We start from the raw sequence: 20,362 nt of genomic DNA, 5'->3' as shown, positions 1-20,362 counted from the left end.
GGACATTTGGACATCGGGCCAGGGAAAGGACTTCAAACCGTAGAAACATCTATGCAGCCCAAACAAAATAGATATGCTGTCATTTAACAACCTAATTGGCATTACTTTTGTCCTTAAAGGGTCCGATGTTTTACAATGAGCTGTGCTTATGTTTGTGTCATGAGGGGAAACATGGTCTCTTGTCATTACATTTTTTTCCAAACTCAACTAGTATAGTATGTGTGGGCAACGATGGTGGATGTCTGTGCTTGAGGGCCGGGGAATCAAGGGCTTCCCGCCAGCAGGGGTCTGTACGGCTGGGTCTGGCTTGTTACCGGGCCTGTAGTACGGCTGGGTCTGGCTTGTTACCGGGCCTGTAGTACGGCTGGGTCTGGCTTGTTACCGGGCCTGTAGTACGGCTGGGTCTGGCTTGTTACCGGGCCTGTAGTACGGCTGGGTCTGGCTTGTTACCGGGCCTGTAGTACGGCTGGGTCTGGCTTGTTACCGGGCCTGTAGTACGGCTGGGTCTGGCTTGTTACCGGGCCTGTAGTACGGCTGGGTCTGGCTTGTTACCGGGCCTGTAGTACGGCTGGGTCTGGCTTGTTACCGGGCCTGTAGTACGGCTGGGTCTGGCTTGTTACCGGGCCTGTAGTACGGCTGGGTCTGGCTTGTTACCGGGCCTGTAGTACGGCTGGGTCTGGCTTGTTACCGGGCCTGTAGTACGGGGCTACTTTAGTTTGTGGGACAGATGCAGTTGATGGGCAAGGTGAAGATTCTTCTCCATCTGGCGTTGGCCCTCTATCAGCCTGCATCACACGTCGTCTTCTGAGAGACGAGACTGAAAAAAAGAAACAAAATGTGTAAATATATGAGCAGCCGTTTTAGAAGTCTAGTCTCTGAAAGAGACTGTAACAACCCAACCGATTTTTACTTCTCAGAGAATCTCTTATGAAAAAACATGAATGAGATAGATGCTAAATTGTAAAAGAAAAGGTATATTAAACAACATTTCCTAGTCTTGTTCAAATAAAGACTGCCAATATTTAAATGGTCTTGAATGTTCATTTCTAGTTTACTTCTTTAATGGAAGATACATAAACATATTGATGCCATAGTTAATTATGGATCATGCTGGTCTATTTGTTTCATGCTTGTGTCATGCTGTTAATAACAATTAGGCTGATTTAATTGATTTTCTGTCTTCTCTTAAATACAGTGGAATACTAATGTGTTACTATCACGAGACTAGCTGTCTGATCAGAATCAAAATGCCGAAACCCGGGATCGAACCAGGGACCTTTAGATCTTCAGTCTAACGCTCTCCCAACTGAGCTATTTCGGCTTGTCTGTACATTAGCATACACATTGGGAAGAAGTCTGGCAATTGCAACATTTTAAATATAAATGTATTAAAATAACAAGGTTAATACACGCATCAGATTCTCAATTATAAAGCGTATCTCTAAACTTCAGAAGCACGCGACACGCTCGCGCAGACTCGAGGCTCCGCCCATGTAAGTGACGTCATTTAAAGAAACAGCCAGCGCAGGGGCTGCTGGGAGGACATGTTAGAAGGGCAGCTGCTAGAGCCAAGATAGATAAACACCGATTCGCTGGGTAAAGAATATCCACACCAAAATACAAATCACCAATCAATATGCGAACTGTTTTCTAGGGGAAGTAACAGCCATAATACTAGCGCCTTGTAGTTAGATTCTGGACTCAATCCAGCCACCAAAAAGGTAACGTAGTATCAGCGTTAACTATGCATTGTTTTTGTTAGGCAGCTAGTGCTAAGTTAGCATAGCTGGAACATCATCAACAGGAGTATTTCCCCCTGAGCGGAGGCAGGGGGGTCCGACTGCCAGTTATGCGTTTCTGCTTCTGTCGGGAAGATGGATGAAAAATCCACCAGCAACCATCGCCTCTTATTTGCCGTGTTTATGGTGTTGCTCTTTGGGGTAATCGTTCTCCAGTATGTTTGCCCCAGCTCCGACTGTCAGCTGTTGCATCTAGGGTCATTATCTTCCAAATCAGGTGGCAATGCCATCGGATCCCAGGCAGACGGGCACAGAAGTGGAGATGGACCCGGTGGTAAAGACCCGTACGTCGCAGAGGACGGTGCTTTGGCCCGTTTCGTTCCCCGGTTTAATTTCACCACTGCTGACCTCAACCGCGTAGTAGACTTCAACATCAAAGGTGACGATGTCATAGTGTTTCTTCACATCCAAAAAACCGGGGGGACAACTTTTGGTCGTCATTTAGTGCGCAATATTCAACTCGAGAGGCCTTGTGAGTGCCATGCCGGCCAAAAGAAATGCACTTGTTACCGTCCGGGTAAACGGGAAACGTGGCTTTTCTCCCGGTTTTCCACCGGCTGGAGCTGCGGTCTTCACGCGGACTGGACGGAACTGACCAACTGCGTCCCCTCGCTCATGGACACGCGGGAGCCCCCGAAGACCCCGGCTGTTCCCAGGTGAGACAGAGAGGAGAGGAGAGGGAATAGACCTGGACCAGGTGAGACAGAGGAGAGGAGAGGAGAGGGATAAGACCTGGACCAGGTGAGACAGAGGAGAGGAGAGGGATTAGACCTGGACCAGGTGAGACAGAGAGGAGAGGGATTAGACCTGAACCAGGTGACACAGAGAAGAGAGGGATTAGACCTGGACCAGGTGAGACAGAGATGAGAGGGATTAGACCTGAACCAGGTGACGCAGAGAAGAGAGGGATTAGACCTGGACCAGGTGACACAGAGAGGAGAGGGATTAGACCTGGACCAGGTGACACAGAGAGGAGAGGGATTAGACCTGGACCAGGTGACACAGAGAGGAGAGGGATTAGACCTGGACCAGGTAACAAAGAGGAGAGGGATTAGATCTGGACCAGGTTACAAAAAGGAGAGGGATTAGACCTGGACCAGGTGACACAGAGGAGAGTGATTAGACCTGGACCAGGTGACACAGAGGAGAGTGATTAGACCTGGACCAGGTGACACAGAGAGGAGAGGGATTAGACCTGGACCAGGTAACAAAGAGGAGAGGGATTAGACCTGGACCAGGTTACAAAGAGGAGAGGGATTAGACCTGGACCAGGTTACAAAGAGGAGAGGGATTAGACCTGGACCAGGTGACAGAGAGGAGAGTGATTAGACCTGGACCAGGTGACACAGAGAGGAGAGTGATTAGACCTGGACCAGGTCTAAAGGGATCTGGAATGCTTTGTGCAAGACAAGGTCGTGCAGGACAATAATTACCCATTTTATATTCAGACACGATGCATGTTTTGTTAGTTTATAAAGGGGTTGCTTCTGGCCCTCTAGCAGTCGGCTGCCTGTAGATGAATGACATACACCTCTATTGTCATTCTTTTCATTTTGGCCACATGTCGAGAACCCCAATTCATCTAGAACACCGCCCACTTCTAAAAGGCCATCTGGCACATTTGGTGTAGATGTGTTTGATATGACTTCTCTTCATCTCTAGTGAAAAGCGTGTCTGTTGACACCATTATTGTTTTGAAATGTTTATCCTTTTAACAGTGTTGGCCGTCTACATCAACTCAAGACATAGGGGGCATTACAGGGTTCTTAAGGGTTTGAGATGGCAGACGGGTGGTATGAAGGAGCATATGAACAAATGGAGTCTAATATGGGGTTGTTGTTGTTGCTGGTTTCCACAGAGTGCAGAAAAGTATAAACATCCCAAACATCTTTCCCTCTCCCAGCAGGAACTACTACTACATTACCATCCTGCGGGACCCCGTGTGGCGCTACCTCAGCGAGTGGCGCCACGTGCAACGCGGCGCCACCTGGAAGGCGTCTCTGCACGTGTGCGACGGCCGCGCGCCCACGCTGTCGGAGCTGCCCAGCTGCTACCCGGGCGACGACTGGACCGGCTGCTCGCTCGGGGAGTTCATGGACTGCCCCTACAACCTGGCCAGCAACCGGCAGACGCGCATGCTGGCCGACCTCAGCCTGGTGGGCTGCTACAACGTCTCCTCCGCCTCCATGGACGAGGACGAGCGCTGGGCCGTGCTGCTGGAGAGCGCCAAGCGCAACCTGCGCGGCATGGCCTTCTTCGGGCTGACGGAGTTCCAGCGCAAGACCCAGTACCTGTTCGAGCGCACCTTCCGCCTGGCGTTCATCGCGCCCTTCACCCAGCTCAACGGCACGCGCGCCGCCGGCGTGGACGTGCCGGCCGAGACGCAGCGCCGCATCCGCCGGCTGAACCGCTGGGATGTGCAGCTGTACGAGTACGCCCGCGACCTCTTCCTCCAGCGCTTCCAGACCGCCCGGCAGGAGGAGAGACGGCAGGCCAGGGAGAGGAGGCAGCAGGAGAGGAGGAGGCTCAGGGGGAGGCCGGGGAGCCCGGCGAGGCCCGGAGAGAGACCCAGGTGGCCAGAGCCCCGGCCTGGACAGAGTCGCCCTCCACCCACCCCCGAGGTGAGACAGGAGGAAGGGGGGGTGGACGCTGAGGTGCAGCTGCCGGAATGGTGGGACCAGGAGGAGAACAGCACCATGGATGACTACCTAGATAATGTGGAACAGTGGTAGGGAGGAGGAGAGACTCGGGGTGTTACCGTTCACAGGTCTGCCTCCTTCAAACAGGATAAGTATGCTAACCATACAACCAAACAGACCTTTAGTTCACTCTTTGAGTTGCCAGTTTTCAATGACACACTGTATTAATTTATTGTTCTCGATTGTAATACTTTGCCTGTTACATAATTTGTGGTCAGTACTTTTCCTGTAAAGAAAATCCAGGATTAACCATCTCCAATCCCTCACCGTTCAGGATCACCCTCCCTCTAGAATGTTTGTTTGATTTAACCCCAGACGTGCCATTAAATCGTTTGTATTGTTATATGTAAGAGCCGAGGATGGCGATAACATTCTCACTGACATTTTGAAATGTATGTTAATTAAGCTCTCGGATCTGTTAGATGATTTGCATTTGATTTTTTTAAGAAAAGGGTTGATGTGGGGAAAAAAAATCATTCATGAAATCTTTGCGATTAGCCTGTTATTACCTCAATGTGTTGAACATTTACCTGTTATATCCTCCTGGTGTCCTTTTTGTAGATAAAATAAAATCATATACTGGTTTCCTGGTATTAATGATCTGAATCTAGTTGTCTTTTATGGTGACTTATTATACACGCACGCACGCCTCTGCGCAACACCTGCACTGGCTGGACACTGTCCCACAGGGCGCTGAGGTTTATCCCAGGGTCAAAGCTTTGACCCTCCACTGCACTCTTTACGCCAAAGTCCGCTGGTCCTCACTGGCTCTGCGCAGACTAACTCACTGGTATATGTTCATCTATAAGTCCATTATCAACCTGCTTCGCTCCTACCTATGCAGGTACATCATTTTATTTAACCTTTATTTAACCAGATAAAAAGCATTGAGATAAAATCTCTTTTACAATACTGACCTGGCCAAGAAGGCAGCAAAGTTTCACATTGAAAGACACAAGGACACAGAGAACAACACAACTAAATATACAAAAGGCGTAGAGCATGTGGAAACAATAAGAAATGAAGGTATATTACTACATGAGCAGCTGGTGGTAAGGACTTCTGATCATTTCAGTTTAAAGCTGGCTAAAGGAATAAGTGCCATCAACTGCAAACCAGCGCTTCCTCCCTATGCTCAAACGAGCCACTCGTGCTGTCTGTCCCCAGGGGTCTGTACCTTGTCCCCAGGGCTTGTACAGAGCTGGGCCAGCAGGCCTCCATGTTCTCTGCCCCTCCAGCCCGGACCCTCCTGCAGGCTGATCTGAAGCTTAAGGAGCTGATCCCACTCTGCTTTAAAAACCACAGTGAAGGGCTTGGAGACAGACTCCATTGGAGCCGGTAGCTGCTTCCCTGGACAGGTTTCTGTCCCTCTGAAAGCCTTTTCTCCATCTAGGCTATGACTCTAGCTCTATGTGATTGGGCGCTGCTACGTGGTATTGTAATCATAGGGCACTTCCAATGTATGATGCTTTTTGCTAGGGTGTAGGTCATGTTGTAATCCTTTGCCCCTATGTATTTTTTTTTTTACTTTTAATGTATTGTCTGACTTGATGGTCTTGTTTTTTATTGTGGCCACTCTTGGCCAGGGCTCCTTCGCAAAAGAGATTTAAATCTCAACAGGAATTCCCCTGGTTAAATAAAGGTTTAAATACATTTTAAAAAATAAAGTTGTGACAATATGCACATCCGTGCCAGCTCATTTAGTAGCTCAGCATTATACTCATTAGTATGTAAGTGTAGGATGCATATCTATTGAGCTCCTGAGAGTAGTGATGGCTAGCGTCGAAGTACTGGACGTTACTGTCGGTACAAATACTGTCTGGTCGATAGGAGAGAATAAGGCATCATTATGGCCATTGTATCTGCCCCCCTCGTTTCAAGACCTAAACTTTACTTACCTTGTCCAGCAGGGGGCGCCACAACCTTAGCCTGGCCTGCCAACATATGCTGCCTTAGTGCATTTATTATTTTATAGACTTGTAAGGATTTATCGGGTAAGCAAAACTGACTTGTGGGATTAGGCCTGCAAGTTAATGTGTTGCTTAATATATTGCAATTAATACATTCCACTTTACTTATCCAATAGCTCCACCTTCATGCCGACATTGTGGTGAGATCATATTGGCAAAGTTCGCATTATCCTACACTGTAGGCCTACACTTGCCATCAAATCGCAACCAGGTAATTGTCAGAAATGTCGGCCTGCGCCAAAATAAAATGTTCTGTAGCCTACATAGATATTTGTGACAGTTCTCCATCTTTCTGTGTCGTTACCTGGAGACGGTCATGGGGTGAGGTCTGTCTGGCGCAAGCACAGCCTGGCGCACTGGACAAAGCCCTGCAGGTATTTACCACTGGGGCGTGATGGTCGGTGATACTCGGTATGAAGATGGTATTCTGTCCCTCGATGAATAACGGAGTGCACGGGATTCCCTTAAAATGGTGGCAATAGATGGCAATGCGACATCAAGAGACGCGCAGGCAAACAACACTTTTCTCTTCAACTCCTCCCTTCGGCCCTTCCCTCCCTCCGTTTCACCTCGCCTGCTCGGCTCGCTGCTTTTTATTTAGTCATCTAGCAACTTCCGACGTTTCACTTCGCGCTTTCATTTCGGTAGTTCGTTTCATGACAATATAGCATATATTTTTATGCAAATCATTTTTTTACATCTGTATTTGCTGTCTGCTCTACTATCGCCTTAAAGCGAAGAACTGCGTCTTTTGTTGAAATAAATGATTAGGCAGAATACGCGTGCTTGGCATGACATCAGCTCTTTAATGCGCAGATCTGAACCGTGAAGACACGCAGCTGACCGCGCGCAGGTAAGAACTGGCGCAGTTCACTTTCACTGCCTCGTGCTTCTTTATGCAGAATGCGCATGCAGCCCATTGCATCATGTCAATAAGCTTCCCGATAAGCTCATCTACTCATCTATTAGAAGTTAATAAATGTGAAATGCCGTGATTGTTGTTGACAACGAAGGGTAGACCCCGTCTTCATTTGAGCTGTCTTTGCCTGTTGCTGGGTAGTTTATAGCCACACCAGGCAGACTGTATTAAAATGACCGTCATTTCTCACCTGCTGTCATGAGGTTGAATTTAGTAGACATTCAGTATCGTTGGCGACTATAGCCTACGTCTTCATCATAAATCCGTTGGTTTTTAACAGATTGTCACAGGGCATGCTAACCCAAAGATTAACACAGCAGCTGGGGAGCATATGGCTCCTGTTCGTCGTCATTTGCAAAATTAAGGCATAGCGTTTGGAACATGTGCAGTGCTACAGGTTACGTTTCCAGCACACCACAACCTGACCTGTTTAATACTCCCACACTTCAAACGCTTTTCATGTCAACCAGTGCAGTGCCCGTTCCTTAAACTTCTCACTCGACCCTACTCCTTGGGTCCGGAGCAGTAGCCTAGGCTACCTGCTGAATTTCAACTTCATACAGAGCCCGATTATCAAGAATATCGAAATGCAGACAGACTCCTTCCAGGGAACCGAGTAATAATTGAGCCGAAGACATAGCCTACTAATAGCACTCGGTTCTATGATGGTATGCTGATTTGTTTCAATACATTTTCTCAGCTTCACGTGATATAATGCACACCCTAAGTCCTGAGCACACATGCCGCATATTTAAACTTCATACAGTGGGCGCTTGTGGAGATATTCGTGTTCCAGACAGATACACCAAATCCCCAAGTAGCCTGGAGAAGGGACGCCTAGCTGGACAAACCAATCTGAATCTGCTGCCATAATGAACTCATGTCTAGCTAGTGCCTAGCTGGCTTGTATTAGCGGGCTAGCTAGCTAGGACGCTAGCCTTGGATATACAGTAGCTAACTGGTGGTTGTCTATCACTAGGTAATGTTAGCAGTCATGGCCCTTTGTCTCTCAAACGTCATAAAAAACAGACGGGAGACTTGGCTAGCTAACCTGTCTGCTAGCCTTTACTGCCCATTATCCTATTTATTTATCCACATTCGTTGCTTGCTGATATGACTTGGTTCAGCACATAAGGTTGGTCTCAGGAAAGTACTTCTTTGTGGTTCTGGCTGTCTGTGGCTTTCTTCAGGGGGCTTCCTTGCTTTGCCACCGGGGCTGTTGAGCCATTTTGATGACTGCGGGGTTTTCGCACCTTTGAGTGGGTCTCTCCTGATTGGCTTTATGTGTGTGAGAGGGTGTGTGACCTAGAGTAGGGCAGAGCTCCGCTGGATGCATTTCCTTGGGTCCTGGTGCCCGTTGAACACGTGCCTGTTCAGAATGGCTGATTAATTGCAGCTCTCTCGAGAACCGCTCATCCAAGCAACGTCACTTCTTGACACTGCACTTCCTTGGGTCCTGAGCAATACACCTGCCGAATGTCAACTTCATTCAGTGTCCGGTTCTCAAGATAATAGTGATAGAGAGACATACAGACAGGGATTCCTGCTTTTATAGTTAGATGTTTTTCAAAGGGATAAAAAAAATAAAAAAAAAATACATTACAATCATATAGCAGACACTTTTATCCAAAGCAACTTACAATAATTGCATTTAACATGGGTAGTAGGATAACTACTGGCTAGAACTCACAAGTGCATCTCCATTCTAAACAAGTGAATAAGAGCATAGTGCTTTTCTATTATATTTATATAATATTTTATATTTACTTTGACTTAGTCTACACCAATGCAATTTACAGGCCTGGCTACAAAGTTAGCATACAAGGCACCTTCAGCATACAGTAGACCAGGGTTAAATCAGGTCACTCAGTCTTATCACTAAGCAACAATAGCATTCCACTCAGTCAAGTGTAATTCCCCCATTTTTGTCCCCCGAGCAGGAACCAGAAGCAGGAGATGGTCTGATAAGGGGCGTCCTCCCAGGACCATACCCCCGCACTTAACCACACTCTGCTCATACCCGGCCTCAGTGATATGCTTTTAGACTCGCTGCCATTGTCTTGCCTCGTTTAACAGCATGGCGAGTCTAGACTCGCGTATGCTCTCGCTCTCTCTCCCTCTCTCTCTCCTTCTCTCTCTCCCTCTCTCTCTCCTTCTCTCTCTCCTTCTCTCTCTCCTTCTCTCTCCTTCCCTCCTTCTCTCCTTCCCTCCTTCTCTCTCTCTGTCACACTCTCTTTCTGTCATGCTCTGTCTCAACTGTGAACTCTGCACCCGTCTAGCTTGTTTTGTTTCACTCCATATGAACACTGATAAGCCCCACAATCACACACACACACACACACACACACACACACACACACACACACACACATACTACACAACCTGTCCTCATGTCCCCCCACATGCAGGTCTAAGCTGCCCCAGATGATGTGTTTTTATGGTGCAAATAAAACATTATACTGTTAAAGCAACAGCTTTAGCAAATCACTAAATGTTATGCAGGCTATATGATATTGATTTAGCTATAATACCTGCCTATATACACAGCTCACAGGTAGTAAATATCTATTATCTAACAACGGGGCTTTGGAAAGAGGTGCAGTTTAATAGACCTTATAATAGCTGTATATATGCAAAAATCAGTAGATCAGTAATAGCAAAGGCTAAATGCTAATAAGGTACAGTAGCTGTGCTTTTTTGAACTTAGTTTATTTAGTCAGGGATCATGTACAAAAAGCAACATCAATCTCAATGAGAAAAGATGCATTGCACCAGAGTGTAGCTACTGTAAGTCGCTAATTTCCATCTGCCGTCCCCGTTGTGATTAATTGATTTCATGTCAAAATGTGGCATATAGGCTAGGCCTCTGTCTGTAATTCTTATATCCAGTATTATTTCATTAATTTGTGCATTTACACTTTGTGTGTGTAAGATGTGTGTGTTTGTGTTTTTGTGAATGGTTTACTGTGGTGCTTTAACGATCTGAGGGGATTACTTAACCTAATTACTTTGCTCTCTCTCTCTCTATCAGTGGGCTTTCACTCCCATGCTGACCCCTCCCTCCCCTCTCGTCTTCCACCTCGATCGCTTAGACAATCATCTGATCATTCTGGTTACAGCTCCCTCCCCTGCCCTCCCCTGACCATCCTGGCCACTGTCCCCTGCCCTCCTTTGACCATCCTGGCCACTGTCCCCTGCCCTCCCCTGACCATCCTGGCCACTGTCCCCTGCCTTCCCCTGACCATCCTGGCCACTGTCCCCTGCCTTCCCCTGACCATCCTGGCCACTGTCCCCTGCCCTCCCCTGACCATCCTGGCCACTGTCCCCTGCCTTCCCCTGACCATCCTGGCCACTGTCCCCTGCCTTCCCCTGACCATCCTGGCCACTGTCCCCTGCCCTCCTTTGACCATCCTGGCCACTGTCCCCTGCCCTCCCCTGGCCACTGTCCCCTGCCCTCACCTGACCATCCTGGCCACTGTCCCTTGCCCTCCCCTGACCATCCTGGCCACTGTCCCCTGCCCTCACCTGACCATCCTGGCCACTGTCCCCTGCCCTCCCCTGACCATCCTGGCCACTGTCCCCTGCCCTCCTTTGACCATACTGGCCACTGTCCCCTGCCTTCCCCTGACCATCCTGGCCACTGTCCCCTGACCATCCTGACCACTGTCCCCTGACCATCCTGGCCACTGTCCCCTGCCCTCCTTTGACCATCCTGGCCACTGTCCCCTGACCATCCTGGCCACTGTCCCCTGCCCTCACCTGACCATCCTGGCCACTGTCCCCTGCCCTCCTTTGACCATCCTGGCCACTGTCCCCTGCCCTCACCTGACCATCCTGGCCACTGTCCCCTGCCTTCCCCTGACCATCCTGGCCACTGTCCCCTGACCATCCTGGCCACTGTCCCCTGACCATCCTGGCCACTGTCCCCTTCCTGACTAGTATCCTGCTTTCTGTCTCGACTGCTCGTAGGGGAATGCCAGTGTTCAGTATGGGGATTGGTATGGTTGTCGTTTTATTTTAGCATGAAACGGCAGCAGAATTAGACCGTTTTCGGACCGAAGCTCGAAAGAGTAATTTCAGAATCAGAATCAGAATTCATTCATTGCCATTGTACTTACATACATCTGATTTTTTATATGACCCATGGTGCTTACAGCAGTACAACAATGGACAAGTGCAGAGACAGGAGACAGGACAGGGACAGGGACAGGACAGGACAGGACAGGACAGGACAGGGACAGGGAAAGGGACAGGGACAGGGACAGGACAGGACAGGACAGGACAGGGACAGGGAAAGGGACAGGGACAGGGACAGGACAGTGCATGACAGGACTCGTAAAGTGCAGTGATATAAACATAGTGCAAAAAAAATAGCAGTGCAATTTGGACTATAAAAGAGTCAGTGCAGCAGTCAGATCTAGTCTCTCCTTCGGTCGTTTAAAACACAATTTTCAGAATAATCATCATGCGGATCAGAACGAGTCCGCTGAGTGGGCATGTTGTGTTTTCACCTAGTTGTTTGTTTTATCCGTGTCTGCATCTCTGCCGGCCTCCTGCTCCGAGAGAGGGCTGTTTGTTCTATCGGTGTGTGCGTGCTTCCTGCTCTAAGAGAGGGCTGTTTGTTTTAACCGTGTCTGCGTGCCTCCTGCTCGGACACGGGGCCGGGGCTGGCTGAAGGGCATCGAGGGACCTTGGGGAACCTCCAGCCTCATGACTGAAACATAAACAATTGTGGACCACGCAGGAAAGCTCTTCTGCTTCTGCAGTAGTGGCACTGCTTTTAACGCTAAAAGGTTGTTTTCTGAGGCTATTCCTTCTATCAACAAGATTTTCAGAAAGTCTTTTAGAAGTTAACTGTGGTGCAGAAGTCGTTTAGTTCTCACAAAACCCAGAGCCCTACAGACCAACGAGAGCCTGAACGACAGGCCTGCCTCACAGACGGCTCCCCCACGCCGCGTCACACCTGCCTACCTCAGCGCTCTGCCGGTGTGAAGGTTACCCTGTCATCACGAAGCTCCGTCGCCGATGGAGAGTGGGACGCAGTGCGCCGGGCCCACGCCAGAGGCAGGCAGGCACCTCCGCTCTCCCTCCCCCACCTCCAGCCTGACCTCTACCCGCTGACTCCCAGGGCCCCACCTCCACCACCCCCACCACCACTGCAGGCACGGGGAGGCAATGCAGCATCCTGCTGCCCTACATACTCCACCATCCTCTCCTCTCCTCACTTAGCCTACTCAGCACCCCCGCTCCGCTGTTTTCCCAGATAGAGGCCAAGCTAGGCGGACGGCGTCACATCAAGAGATGTTCCCCCTTCCCCAAGTATTGATATTTTGAGTTATCGACGGTTCCGCAAATTGATTTTAGATCATGGGGCCATTGCAGGTTGAGAGGCTACTTACCTTCCGGCTGCAGCCTTTGAGGTGAGTCGTCTTCATGAGAAGGGGAGCGATGGGGGGAGTGGGAGTGAAAGCCCACCGCTGGAGAGAGAGAGCAAAGTAATTAGGTTAAGTAATCCCCGCAGCTCGTTAAAGCACCACAGTAAACCATTCACAAAAACACACCAGCTGTACTGTACACCAGCGGACATATGACCCCATCTTACGCACACAAACAAAATGTCATTATGTACAAATCAATTAAATAATAGTGGCCATATTAAATACAGAGAGCTTCGCCTCATAGACAGAGGACTAACCTATATATACTGCATGCCACATTTGAGGGCATTCACGACTGCTTAATAGTCATCGACTTCTCCCCCAAAATAGTTGACTAGTCGATTATTTGCGGGTTTACTGTGATTTTATTCACCCAATAACAATGGTTAATAAACAAAAGTAAAATATATATATATATATATATATATATATACAGTATATACAATAAAAAAAATGACAAAGATGAACTATTCACAGCTGCCCCAAACAGCAAAAAACCCAATAAACATTAAAAAAATTAAAATATATATATATTTTTTTTTTTACGACTAGTCGACCAGCAATGCACAGGGTCAACTAGTGGTTTGATATTCGGCTATCCTACCACATTTTGACATGAAATCAGTCAATTGCAACAAATCTAAAAATGTGCATTGTTTTTTGCTCCCTGGCTGATGCAGGTGACATGAGGTCAGTGTTAATGTTTATAACTAAACACCTCAGACAGAATCCATCCATACAGACCAGGAAGTGTCTTGACTCTGAGAGATTACTGTTGTAACGTTTAACCATGAGGGTTATGTGTCCTATAGGGTTAGACGGCCCGGACACATACTCATCTGTGTCTGATCCACGTTACATTGCTCTGAAGGACACAGCGACCGTGTGTGTGTGTGTGTGTGTGTGTGTGTGTGTGTGTGTGTGTGAGCTTGCATGCCGATCAGGCTGGCTGACCTTGTGGAGTCGATATGCATCTATTCTCTTTCCTATCTTCATTTTAACAAAATGTAACGTATTACGGCAGCTATGATTCCTTCTCCTCTCGTTTCTCTCATCTCTGCTGTTTGGTGCGTCCTCCCTCTTCCCCCCCTCCCACCTGACCCCCCCCCCCCCCTCCCTCCTGACCTCCCCCTGCCTCATAACCTCCCCCCTCCCTCCTGACCTCCCCCTGCCTCATAACCTCCCCCCTCCCTCCTGACCTCCCCCCTTCCTCCCTCCTAACCTCCCCCTCCCTCCTGACCCCGCCTCCCTCCTAACCTCCCCCTGCCTCCTAACCTCCCTCCTAACCTCCCCCTCCCTCCTGACCCCCCCCCCCCCTCCCTCCTAACCTCCCCCTCCTGCTCTTGCTGTAGTTCCTCTGCAGCGTGGTAGCGTTGGAGAGCCACTCCCACGGTCATCTCTACAGCAACTCCAGTATTACACACCGCGTCTGTCTAGATGCTAGTACACTAGTACAGCAGGCATGAGAGTTGTAGCTTGTGTATCCTACATACTTCAGTTCAGTGACTCAAAGGCTATTGTTGTGATTAGTCCCGTGGTGAGCTGAGAGAACTGAGGGAACCGGCAGCCTGTGTTTCCCTCCTCCAGTGCGCTGGCCCAGAAGTCCTCAGCAGACCCGCATGGGTGCACTTTACTTCAGGTCTGTTTACCTTCCAACACCCCTGTAACTCGGCCAAAACTTTCCTCCGCTTCGTTCTGCCGCCTGTCTGATAGGGCGGTTACACATTAACCTATTAAACACGACAGAAGGACTGAAGTGTGGAAACCGAGGGCTGCCAACCTACGTAGCTTTGGCTGCTGCGGAAAAGTAGCTATAGTCCACGTTTGAATTTGTAATCTGAAGTCTTGTGATGACGCTAATGCTAGCCTGGTCGTCAGGACCTCAGAGGGAGGTCAGGCTGTGTTATTCCGTACTGTGGTGTTCCTCACGTGAAGGGGGATTATGCTGTTTATTCCGAGTTGTTATTTACTTATTCATGACACTAAGACATGTTTTCTCTATTATTAACTGCCCCTTTGTTGTCCTACTCTGTCTGTCAGAGGGGTATTCCAGAAAGCGTGTTTAGGGAAAACTGAGATTCAATTCAATCTCAGGGTTAGCAAACTCAAGAGTTTTCACTAAACCCTCACTCTGTAATCCCCCCAGAAGTACTAAAGAAGCTCATAAAAACGTCAGTACAGTATTTGTCGCTGGTTCCATATCTCTGTGTGGTACAGTCAGTGGTAATGGTGGAAGCGGTGCCCAGGGAAGTGGAGCCTGAGACTGGGGTACGGGGGGGGGGGTTACTGGCCAGGGGGGGCTCCTCCCGGGTGGAGGAAGGCTTGACGGTGATGATGATGATGATGATGATGACGCGGCTGGTGGGCTGCGTCTTGCTGAGCAGAGAGGGGCTCCAGGGTGAGCTGAGCTGCAGGAACGTGATCTCGGCCCCCGGTGGAAACTCTCCATCCATCCGTAGGAGGAGGAGGAGGAGGAGGAGGAGGAGGAGGGAGAGACCAGCGTGCTTAAGCAAGAAATCCTATCCTCTCTGTTTGTGCGAGTGTGTGCCTTTGTTCTTGTGTGTGAAGGTGGGCGTTTTAATTCAATTCCTCACCTCCCCCCATCTCTCTCTCTCTCTCTCTCTCTCTCTCTCTCTCTCTCTCTCTCTCCCCTGCAGCACTCTCCTCCTGGGGTGTCTGTCTGCGCACTCTCTGACACAGACACACACACTCTCTCACACACACACACACACACACTCAATCCCCACAGCTCCTCCCGTCGGTGTCTGTCGCTATTAGGGATGTGCACGGTTAACCGATTTCTCGAGTACCCGAGTAGGCAATCTGCTAGTCGGAAAATAAACACTACTCGGTTAATCTAAAGGCTATATAATATGGCATGTTTGGCCGTGAAAGCGCGCATTTCTGAGCGCCTGTGCCCTTTTTCAATTGTTACCAAAGAGGATAGAGCGTTGGCGGCTGCCTGGAGAAAAGCGCTGTACTGTATATGGAGTCTTTTTAAGAGCGCTCCGGCACAGGTCCATGCGCGTATAGCCTACTCGTTTTCCAGCCTATAAAGAAATATTGAATGAATAGGCCTGTTGTTCAATAAATCTATTTAGTTTTGCATGGACATTTCTCTAATGAAGGCTTGACGCCGAAACATCCATTATTGTCCAATAAATTGGAAATAGGCAGTGAGTGCCGCGGTGCTTTTTAGATAACGCTAAAAATTAATTCACTTGTTATCCGGCATCGTCAGTAAAGGCTTGGTTTAATACTTAATTTATATTAGTAAATTAGAGGTCTGGTTGCATATTGTAGGCTTAGAGTTTTCAGAGTAGCCTAACGATAGGCTTAATAGGCTATGAGCTGGGCAGTGCATCAGGCGCGCAGATTGGCTGGGGGAAGGGGGGGCACTGCCCCCCCTGTTGGCCAGATGCGCAAACTTTTCTGCAACGCGTCCAAAACATGTCTTCTAGAGACTGGGTTGCGACCGGATCAGAGAAATGCACTGAACGGCTCCTGCTTGCGTGAGAATTGATTGTGCTGATTCCTCATCCAGTTATGGGTGGATGGAAAACTTTCAACTGAATGTTCATATTGTTCTGATAATTGTAGGCTATAGCAACATAAGAGTGGCAGCTTTGACAGCCCAAACATGAGCTAATCCCATAACTGTAGGCCTACCATTGCTAGCCATGAACGAACTGTTGCATACTGCATATCTGTGCAACGTATCCATTGTCCAGTTGTCAAATCGATTATGTACGCACTATTATTCTTTTGGTGATTATTCTTTGATATAAATGCAGATAGGCTACATGTGAAGAGGCAATTGCTGGATTCTAATAGGCCTACGCTGTTTATAATGACACATCCCGACATTGAAGCATGAAAGGCGTAGCATACATTCCGTTTTAGTTTTTGGAAGAATTTATTGGAAAATATTGTTTGAAGTAGGCCTAGGCTATATTGAAACGAATTCCAAATTTTTGTGCTAATGGACGGCGCAGCGGAGGCGCAGTTGAACGAAACGTGGATATTGGAAATAATAAGCACTATGTTTTTAAATGTTGTGGGTCAATCATGCAGCTGTAACAGAATATGCGCATTCGATCCCGCGCTTCGAGAGGCTGTCGTGCGGCTGTTCGGCTGTTACAGGTATCCGCGGCCGGCCTGTCCGTGCAGGGCACGTAATTATACCACTATAATCCCTATTTGATATGGGGGGGGGGGGGGGGGGGGGCTGGGACTGACTGCCCCCCCTGATCAAAAAGTCAAACTGCGCGTATGCAGTGCATCCAAATTAAAAGGCTGCGTTTTTCGATTCCGATAGCTTCATGAAAACCTGTGGGTTATTCAATCTGATAAGTAATGCATCCAACCACACATCAGCTTTTAAATATGTTTATTTGCAAGGGCATGGACGAGACATGAAAGCACCGCCACGGTAATAACGGCGGAAAAAAACGTATTCCCCTCCGAGGGGGGCGGGGTTAAATGCGCTCTGTCTGGACGGTATCTTTTTTTGAGTAATCTTTTTTTTGAGTAATCGGTTACTCGAGTAGGATCAGGTTAGGTTACTCGGTTTTAAAATTAGTCGAAATTCCCATCCCTAGTCGCTATGAGACATGTCGAGGACAGATAATATCTGCTCCTCCTACCTCATCTCCTAATTTCCTTTCTCTCTCTCTCTCTCCCTCCCTCCCTCCCTCCCTCCCTCCCTCTCTTTTTCTCTCTCTCTCTGTCTGTCACTTGGTGAATGAATATACATTCATGCAGAGTTTTCTCAGCCACCCCACCTTGACTGTATTCTGTGTTCTAGTATTCCAGTATCCAGTGTCATGTGACGTGGGTCATCGTGGCTTCTGGTGGATTAGCAGTCGCTACCGCGTTCTGCTTCTCCACCGTCTCTACCCCACCCAGCCACACCCCTCCGTCATAATAACCCCTCCTCTCGTCCGACTCCTCTCTCTCACCCCACCCCCCCCGTCTCTGCAGAGGAGCACACTGTTTGAACAAGACACAGGTGTGCACACATTCAGACAGGGAGAGAGAGAGAGAGAGAGGGAGAGAGGGAGAGAGAGAGTTTAAAGCCAGACATGGCTTTATTCTGTTGTTTGAATCTGGGCATGGGGCTCAGCCCTGATAGGCTGTGCCAGAGGAGAGAGAGAGAGAGAGAGGGAGGAACGAGGCCAGGCGGTGATGGGAGGGAGGGGTGGTCTCCGTGTGTGTGGAATCTCCCTCCCCATTGGCTAGCGACCTCCTCTGCCTGCCTGCAAAGCCCCTGCTGATTGGCTGTGGCCTCGCACTGGGTGCACAGCAGCTGCAGCTGTGGAGAAATGCCCCCCCCCCTCTCTCTCTCTCTCTCTTCTTTCTCTTCGTCACTCCTCTTTTTTTTTTACTCCCCTCATATTGATAGCGGTCTGGCCGAGCGCGCTGGTGTACACGTCCGGTATCGGGCGGCGCCGGTTCAAGGACAGCGCTTCTCCGGCGCACGTCGTAGCATGATTCACGTCAAGTCAGTCAATTACTTTCAGCTCTGCGAGGCTCATGGGAGTTAAAGTGACGTCTCTTTCTTCCTCGCTCTCTCCCTCCCACCTCTCTCTTTCTCTCCCTCCCTCCCTCCCCCTCTCTCTCTCCCTCTCTCCCTGTGCAGTATCTCTTAATCAAGACATAGCTTGCCCTTTCCTGTGCGCTGCAGCCTCCCTCCTGTCCGCTCGGCTCCCCTGTCTGTTTCTCCTTCTCTCTTTCTCTCTCTCTTTCTCTCCCTCTCTTTCTCTCTCTCGCTTTCTGCTTCACGCTGCAACAACCGCTCATCTCGTTCGTTTGCTCAACTCTTTAGTTTGGACTTGACGGAGTAGCTTCCACTCTGAGGACTCTACTCTCGGAAACGCCTGTTTTTTCCTGGCGTTGTCTTTTCAGAACAGCAGGGTTTTAACTTCCTGTTCCTCTCTCCTGCCGGCTACGTTACCCACAGCTTTTTCTTTGACCGTCTTGTCTTTCTTCCCCCCCCCCCCCCCTACAGACAGACGCAGGGCGGACCCACCGGGGGAACGAGGATGACAACGGAAGGATAAACGACAAGAAGAGAGAGAGAGACCCCCCGGGAAGGAACGCGAGCGCGAGACGGAGGGATGAGAAAGAGACAGAAATAAGCAGGAGGAAGTGGAACTCCGGAGCGGCCAGCGTCGTCAGCGCCAGAGGCCGGCCCGTGCGGGTCCGGTGCCACCAGCGTGACGCCGCGTCCAGGGGGGGCTGACCGCGCCTGAGCGGCCCGGCTGGCCCAGAGAAGAGCAGAGCGGAGGGGAGCGCCGTGTGGGCGGCCTGGCCTTGAACGGGGCTATAATTCACCCCGACAGCCAGAGAGTCATCCGTCCTGCTGCTGATCTCCACTCCCTCCTCCTCCTCCTCCTCCTCCTCCCTCGCTCCTCCTCCAGGACCAGGACGCTGGTCGATAAGACCCGGGGCTTTTTTATCTGTCCGTTTTCCCTAACCGCCCCGGCGGCCATACTTGCTGCCTCGGTCCAGACAGCGCCGGACCTCGCCATGCGGACGTGAGTACGGCCCAGACGCTGAGGACCTCTGGAGTGACCCGGGGTAGAGGACGGGACAGAGACAACAGGACAGACACAACAGGACAGACACAACAGGACAGACACAACAGGAAAGAAACACAACAGGGACACAAAAGGACAGAGAGACGCAACAGGACAGACATAACAGGACAGACACACAACAGGACAGAGACACAACAGGACAGACACACAACAGGACAGAGACACAACAGGACACAAACATAACAGGACAGAGACACAACAGGACAGAGACACAACAGGACAGAGGAGGGTCCTCTGTAGGACAGCGCCTGCGTGAAACTACACTTCCCAGAATGCCACAGTGAGGAGGTGGAACTCCTCCCTCTTTTTGACGAGGCAGAGCTGGCCTCTGCTCCCCCAGGGGCCTTGATATCTCCCTCAGTCCTCCTCCCACTCTTCTGGGAACTCTCTCGCCCCCGAGGCCCGGCTCTCCGCCCGCGCCTCGCACCCCGCACAGCGCTCCTCTCCTCCGAACCCCCGAGACCTTCTCCTCCGTAACTTTCACCCCCTTTCTTCCTCGTCCGTCCGCCACCTCATCCACCTGCTCCACGCTCGTCCGGCGCACGTGTGTGTGTGTGTGAGCGGTCGTGATGGCCGTCAGCATGGCCATGGGCCGGGACACCAAGTGGCTGACCCTGGAGGTGTGCCGGGAGTTCCAGAGGGGCACCTGCTCGCGCTCCGACGCCGAGTGTAAGTTCGCCCACCCGTCCCGCTGCTGCCACGTGGAAAACGGCCGAGTCATCGCCTGCTTCGACTCGCTCAAGGTAACGGCCCCGTAGACAAAACACACCACACACACACGGGCTCAGCGATAAGGCAAAACAAACACGGCCGTGCACACACACACACACGCACGCGAGAATGTATAACCTGTGTAGGTGCTGTCTAGACATGTGGAGGAGATGTTGGAGATGTTTTGAAAGTCCAGTGACGTCTTGGGAAGCGAACGCCTTTCA

At 49.9% G+C, this 20,362-nt stretch overlaps 2 protein-coding genes across 8 annotated transcripts in view; both read left to right on the top strand.

The window, feature by feature from the left end:
• The first annotated feature begins 1,588 nt into the window (after positions 1–1,588).
• On the top strand, positions 1,589–5,096 carry hs6st2 (heparan sulfate 6-O-sulfotransferase 2). Of its 2 annotated transcripts, none has more exons than XM_084448337.1 (2): positions 1,589–2,455; positions 3,706–5,096. In XM_084448337.1, the coding sequence occupies exons 1-2, from the start codon at positions 1,875–1,877 to the stop codon at positions 4,529–4,531; spliced, it is 1,407 nt and encodes a 468-aa protein (XP_084304463.1). In that variant the 5' UTR covers positions 1,589–1,874; the 3' UTR covers positions 4,532–5,096. The 2 variants fall into 2 exon arrangements, with proteins under 2 accessions (XP_084304463.1, XP_084304462.1); XM_084448336.1 differs by having other exon boundaries at positions 3,703–5,096.
• Positions 5,097–7,103: 2,007 nt separating this feature from the next.
• The window catches only part of mbnl3 (muscleblind-like splicing regulator 3), a 41,524-nt gene continuing 28,265 nt past the window's right edge, over positions 7,104–20,362 (top strand). For all 6 annotated transcript variants that reach the window (XM_084448315.1, XM_084448314.1, XM_084448313.1 and 3 more), the window contains exons 1-2: positions 7,104–7,321; positions 18,836–20,170. In XM_084448315.1, the coding sequence (XP_084304441.1) occupies positions 19,997–20,170 (174 nt within the window). In that variant the 5' untranslated portion in view covers positions 7,104–7,321; positions 18,836–19,996. The remainder of the gene's footprint in view (positions 7,322–18,835; positions 20,171–20,362) is intronic.

Source organism: Borostomias antarcticus (genome assembly GCF_949987555.1).
Source record: "Borostomias antarcticus genome assembly, chromosome: 14".
Taxonomy (NCBI): Eukaryota; Metazoa; Chordata; class Actinopteri; order Stomiiformes; family Stomiidae; genus Borostomias; species Borostomias antarcticus.
The sequence above is the reverse complement of the archived record's forward strand: the minus strand, read 5'-3'. Positions and strand labels throughout refer to the sequence as shown.

What these genes read in the sequence shown, in the direction of transcription:
- hs6st2 (XM_084448336.1), top strand. Translation starts at nt 1,875, where the DNA reads ATGGATGAAAAATCCACCAGCAACCATCGCCTCTTATTTGCCGTGTTT. An exon ending in AAGACCCCGGCTGTTCCCAG is followed by an intron (nt 2,456 to 3,702) that starts GTGAGACAGAGA and finishes TCCCTCTCCCAG; the next exon opens with CAGGAACTACTACTACATTA.